General features: G+C 37.2%; 1 protein-coding gene across 1 annotated transcript; it reads right to left on the bottom strand.

Annotated features, from left to right (window-relative positions):
• Window positions 1-595: 595 nt before the first annotated feature.
• LOC106932376 (uncharacterized) lies at window positions 596-5,802 on the bottom strand. The gene is made up of 7 exons (XM_015011065.2): window positions 5,440-5,802; window positions 5,288-5,353; window positions 4,689-5,000; window positions 4,406-4,532; window positions 4,051-4,085; window positions 3,888-3,955; window positions 596-3,789 (listed from the first exon to the last, which is right to left on the bottom strand). The coding sequence occupies exons 2-7, from the start codon at window positions 5,343-5,345 to the stop codon at window positions 3,631-3,633; spliced, it is 759 nt and encodes a 252-aa protein (XP_014866551.2). The 5' UTR covers window positions 5,346-5,353; window positions 5,440-5,802; the 3' UTR covers window positions 596-3,630.
• Between the last annotated feature and the right edge of the window lie 198 nt (window positions 5,803-6,000).

Genomic DNA, 6,000 nt, shown 5'->3' with positions numbered 1-6,000 from the left:
GTTTGAGCTTTGCAGTGACCTGCCGGGAGTCGCCAGTCGTTTTAAAGGGATGGGCATGATCAGGTGGGCTGCAGCATTTTAAATGCTCAGATGCTTCGAAGTGAGTTTATGTGAAGGTTGTTGCAAAGATCAATACTAATCTGACCAGGCCAGATCACTACAATCTGTAGTCTGACATCGAGAAAACATTTTTATTCTACTAACTGGATATTTGCTAAGCACTAATCACATGGCACATCAAGCTGCTGCCATGTGATTGGTTGATTCACAGTTTGTATCAACGAGAAATTTAACTAAAAAAAGAGGCTTTTGAGTTTGCATATATGTTCATAATCAAATACGCTAAAGGTAGAGACATCTTGCAATAATCGATTTAATTTTAAAAGGTTTTCTGAGTTGGTTTTTAGATTTTCTTTTTGTTTTATATTTAGAAATACAGTAGTGACTTTTACTTTGAGTATGAGCTTTTTTATGTCTTAGTAGTCTGAGAGAGGAAAGACTTTTCTAATGAACTCCATTCAAAGCGCACCCTTCTTATCTTCCCCATACTTCCTGTCACAACATAACTCTTAAGGGTAACAGAAACCAAAAGAACCAAAAGTGAGCACATTTATTTGAAATAAAAATCAATCTTAACATATATTTACAGATTTTACAGAACTACAGTGCAGTTCCCGTTCAGGCAGAGCTGAAATAAAGTTACCGGTGAAGCAAATTTCCCTTTCTAAACAATGGTGAGAATAAACAGAAGTACATGACCTAACATTTCAAAAAGAAAAAAAACCCAAAACAAAACAGATTTTCGTTCCAACACCTCAGAGCGAGGACTGGGTGAAGGACATCAGACACGCGTACGTTGGCGCTCACTGTTTCACACCCACAGTCTCACATTGTCAGGAAGTGCTGACTGTAAAGAGCAGGTGAGGGTGACTGTTAAAGCGTACCGTCACCGAACAGAACTTCAGAACTACTGCAGGCCTGTAAACCGAACTCTGTCACATTTCTTTCACACAAGGCATCCTCAGGCTGCAACACCTGCAGGCAGCATTGATGTTGAGACAAAGCAGGAGCGCCACTGAAATATAACGCAGACACGTTGGCTTAAAACAATGTCGGTGCAAATTGTGATCGGTAATTCTCACCTCAAGTCTCATGTAACACTTTTGGTTTTGGCCAACAGTTACCGTAGCTTCTAGTGTGGAAGTTGACTTCTCCATTAATGGCACGATTTTCTTCTTTTTTGCATGTTTTCTTATCCGACTGCGCTAACAGACAGTAAATGAGGAACAGTAACTTCCTGCCACAATGTCATGCTGGGGAAAACACTTGTTTGCATTGCAAATTTGCTGTCAACTTCTCTTTAGAACCTGGCGGGTGATGCAACCATGCAGACAGTTTTGTTATTCAAGCAGGAAGCTTTCTTACAGTTTTATATTTGTTTGGTTAAATTGGTGAGCAACAAGTTTGAAGACTGAAGCTCTCTGTCTCAGCTGGCAATCCTAGAGGATAAGCCGCAGATCCAGTGAAGTGTTGATCACTTTTAACAGTGAGGGCTACAGTGGCTTAAAATACAAGTTAATCATGAAATATACTGTTTTAGTTCAGTCTAAGATCTCACCATGCTGAATCAATACTTTGTAGAACCAGTCTCTAACATGTTCCAGTATTTAGCTTCCACTATCCACTATTTAGTGGTATCGCAGTAAAGGGGGTTGCATTTAAATGTTCCCCATAGTTGTCAGAGTTTTACTTGTGAGAAGCATTTTGCATGTTGTCCAAAAAGTTCAGGTTTGGCCTTCTTCCCCACAATGTGGTAAAGTTTGGGTTGTGTTTAGTTGTGATAGCATCAGCCGACCTGCTGCTGCCAACAACGTCTCCTTCTTTGATCATATGTTTGTCTTTCAGTGTTTAACCCCGTCTCTCATAGACATGTAGATACTGGCTAACTGTATATTAGCAGTAAAGGCTACTTGAAAACTGACTCAGAGCTAATCTGTTCGGCTGTTTCTTCTCTTAAACCACTGCGGGAGCTACTGCCATTAACATCTTATAGGCTAGGAGCCTGAAGCGACCCAAATTAGATTTTTTTCTTTATAATATTTGTTTAATGCGACTTGTATCTGATCTTTTCATAACAGTCTGAACGAAACGTTTTTTTTTTTTCTTGGATATGTGGTATAAAATCATGTGTGACCCAAGTTCTGAACAGCCAGATGGCATTCATCATCTGACCTGAACGTAATCGATACTCCACAAACGTCACTATTCTGTGTCCTGATATGTGCAAGCAGGAAGAAAAATAACAACCATAATGAAGATTAAGTTATGCTCCACCATTAAAATGAACATTTACTTTCACTTCTTCTTTTTCATAGCAGTTGGAAAAACACAGAACGCTGACGTTATTGCACTCTTTACTGACCATACAGGACACTTTCAGGTCATTTACAGTTCACAGAGATCACATACAAGTCGCATATATTTGGAAGTGTGAACGACTTTAAAAAAATAAAATAAAATAAAGAAGTACAATTTCACAAAAAAATCAGATTTGGGTCACTTCATGCTGCAGTGTCAACGCAGCAGAAGACAACGTATCTCTTGATCACAGCTTCTGTGTTTTTTGTGTGTATGCTGTGTTTTCTCAAATACTCAATCTATTGTGGTGGATCATCTTTCACTCTGAGTCACGTTCTGCTTTAGGAGTTTTTCTCTCCACTATCGCTCCATGCATGCTCAGTGAGAGGGATTGTTGCTAAGTCAGCACTGCGATGAAAGCAGCTGAGGCTATAAGCCCTTTCAGGAGGACTAAATGCTGGAGGTCAATGACCCAAAGTAATCTAAAGGTTTCCAGAAGTACAAAACATTTGAACCAATTTTAATAATAAGACAAATTTGACTGCATTGTTTGGTAACTAGGATAAATTTGGAATAACTGAATTGCACAATTTAGTTACATATTGTGTATAACTGGATTGAATTAGCTGAGTTTTTGGAAAGTTCATTGAGAAGTGAGTTATAGTTAGCGCATTATAAACAAACTGAATGAAAGTAATATAATAAACTGCAAACTTGGACACCTTATGGCTTTCTTCTTCTCACAACTCAATGAAAGTCAGATTTGTTATCCTGTCAATGGACTAATGACTGAGCTCTTAGACCTTCTCAGAATAACTGAGTCTATAATTAAATAAAGGTTCAATTATCCAGGTCAATTAACTGATTGGGAAACCTCTGACAAAAATTGGTTTCACTGGGTTTCATTCAAGGCTACAACAGTTAAAGGGGCAGCTCATCGTTTTTAAGCCAGGTTTTTATTTGGTAAAAATGACCTGCAGTTTCTTCTTCGTTTTCTGGCTAAGAAAAATGTTAAAGAAATAAATACATAAATTAAAACAACATAGAAATGTACTGCATTTTGGCAAACAGCAACCACAAGTTACAGGCATGCATGCTGAGGTGGTGATGTTATCATTTAGTCTGAGTGAGTTTGCAAATAGCATGTGCAGATCGACCACAGAGCTGCAAATGATTGAAATCAGGGGTAGACGTTATTTTACATATATATATATATATATATATATATACATATAAACAGAACTTTTGCAGCAAATCTGTTCGATGCAGCATTCAAACACTAAACACTGTTTCTAAATTGGGCCTCTGATGATAAACCCTGACCTCTGCATATGTGACTTCCTCAGTCTTTGCAGCTGCTCTGGGTATTTTAATCAGTGAAGATCCTGAATTTCTGGTCCGCTTATGCCTCACATCCGCATACACCATTTCCTACAGCAAGAGAATGAAAAAGTGTTGATTCACAATCATTTCTTTGTCGTTACAGCAAAATTATTAAAAACAACTGTTGATTAAAAATTTTAATTTACCTCTGTGCTCACCGGGTCCTTGTAGATATAAGATGGTCTGTTCACACTCGCTACACGACTTGATGTGTCTAAAAACCATATGAGCCTCATTAGAGGAAGTGAAAAAATCTCAAAATACATTGAATGTTCAGAAATAGAGTGAAGGGAGATCGTTTGCTCTCACCTATGTGGACTTCAAGTCTGCGAGCCGCTTTATGTCTACAAGAGGGAACATATGGAGCCACGATTAGATTTCTAAAATTGTTTTACTTCAAGTTTGTAGGATTCAAATAGACCACACTGGTTTTATTCAAGTTTATCTGGTAGATAATTCTTTTTAAGACAAGCTTAATAACTGCACCCTGATTCTTCTTAGCACCACTTATAATCAGAAAAAAGCCTCAAAATAAACACACTTTTAATTGCAGTAGGACAATCTCCCCACTTTTGCAAGTTTAATACTTTTTATATTTTATAAATGTAGGTAACTAAACAGAGTCATTCCACCACAACATGAGTACCAGTAAAAACAGGCCTACCTTCTGACATAGGTAAGGTAAGCTGCAGCCGTCAGGATCCCCAAAAGCAGCACAGCAGAGATGATGATCGCACAAAGTATCCCTGCAGACATCTGTGTCTGGTTGGTTGATTCTGAGACAGGATCGCCTAAAAGATGTCAAATAAAATTATTTAGTGTTAATAATGATCTGATGAGCACTCAGATCATATGTCAAAAATACACAAAGTCAAGAAGTTGAGTAGTTTCTCTAAGCTTATTTAGAATAGTTTATCATCTGATTAATGATTTGAAAGATTTCTTACCAGTATCAACAACAAGTTTGATGATTTCTTCATGTGATCCACTTGGGAATGTGGCTACAGAGCAGGTGTAATTCCCTGAATCTGTCATTTCCACATTTCTAATTTTCAGTGACTGTTCTGTAAGATTTATTCTTTCCTTTAGGGGAGAATCTTTTATATTCATTCCTTGGTCGGGGTTGAAAACAAGAATAGTTGTGGACTCAAATTCCCACTGAATCTGAGTAATATTTTCTGATTCTGGGGCTAACTGGCATTTCAAAATGACCTCTTTACCAACATATCCAGTCACTTTGAGTGTTTCTACCTGGAGATCTGTAAGAAAAAAAAAGTTAACATGCTGAAGAGCCGGATAGAGTAATTTGAATGAGTTTGCATTTCAAAGTTATGGTGTTATTTTTTTTTTTTATTACTTGATAAAGTCTATTTTCTTTCTCAGAAAATAAAACAATATTTTTTTCTGTTAAAACATGAAGCCTTCAAAAAAACACTTAGGATATTTCATTTCTGTCAAGGAACTTCAGAAATGTTTATTTTAGTGTGAAACTCTTCAGGAATGTAATAAATCAAAATGTGTCTGAATTTTAAAATGGGAATCTCACCTGAAAATGATGTGATGAAAATTAGAGTTACAGCAAGGAATCTGTTGCAGGTTCTCATTGCAGCGACTACACATCATAAAACACAATTACTGAAGTTAATTATGTTATTTTAACTTTATTGTCGCCTTTAAATCAACTCGGTAAAAACTTACCGTCGGTCCGTGGAGCGGAGACAGGAGCAAATTTAGAAATGTAAAATCATTTGAAGGCACAGCAGTAAAAAAACCCAAAAACTTTTAGGAAGCGGAACAAAACCTAAACGAGACCATAAAGCAAAAGTTCCTACAACAGCTCTGCCTATCCATTTCCCCAGAGAGTCCCAGTTGACCGAGATCATAAATAAAATCAGTGATAGCGCCGATAAAAATAGTATCTACTTTTGACCGCAAAGCTGAGCACATTAATGCTACAGGAGTAATTTTACAATTTTCAAAGGTCTGACAAGATACTAACAATAAAAAGCAAATTTTAAAAAATCGCTCCCAAACTTATCTGACTGACCGCCTCATGTTTCTAAAGATTATCGACGGTAAACATGATTTCTGTCCTGCTCAACACTGACCTCTTGTGGTGAACTTCGTGTAAGCTTTCTGGACATATTGCTGGAATACACATAACCTTTATGGTGGTTTGAAATCCAGCATGTGTGCCCACTCCACTACTGGTGTATTTTAATGAAAAAAAAAGAAGCTAAATATCAAGAATAGCTCACT

This window comes from Poecilia mexicana, unplaced genomic scaffold (genome assembly GCF_051168715.1).
Source record: "Poecilia mexicana isolate PSO_F unplaced genomic scaffold, ASM5116871v1 scaffold_16, whole genome shotgun sequence".
Taxonomy (NCBI): domain Eukaryota; kingdom Metazoa; phylum Chordata; class Actinopteri; order Cyprinodontiformes; family Poeciliidae; genus Poecilia; species Poecilia mexicana.
The sequence above is the reverse complement of the archived record's forward strand: the minus strand, read 5'-3'. Positions and strand labels throughout refer to the sequence as shown.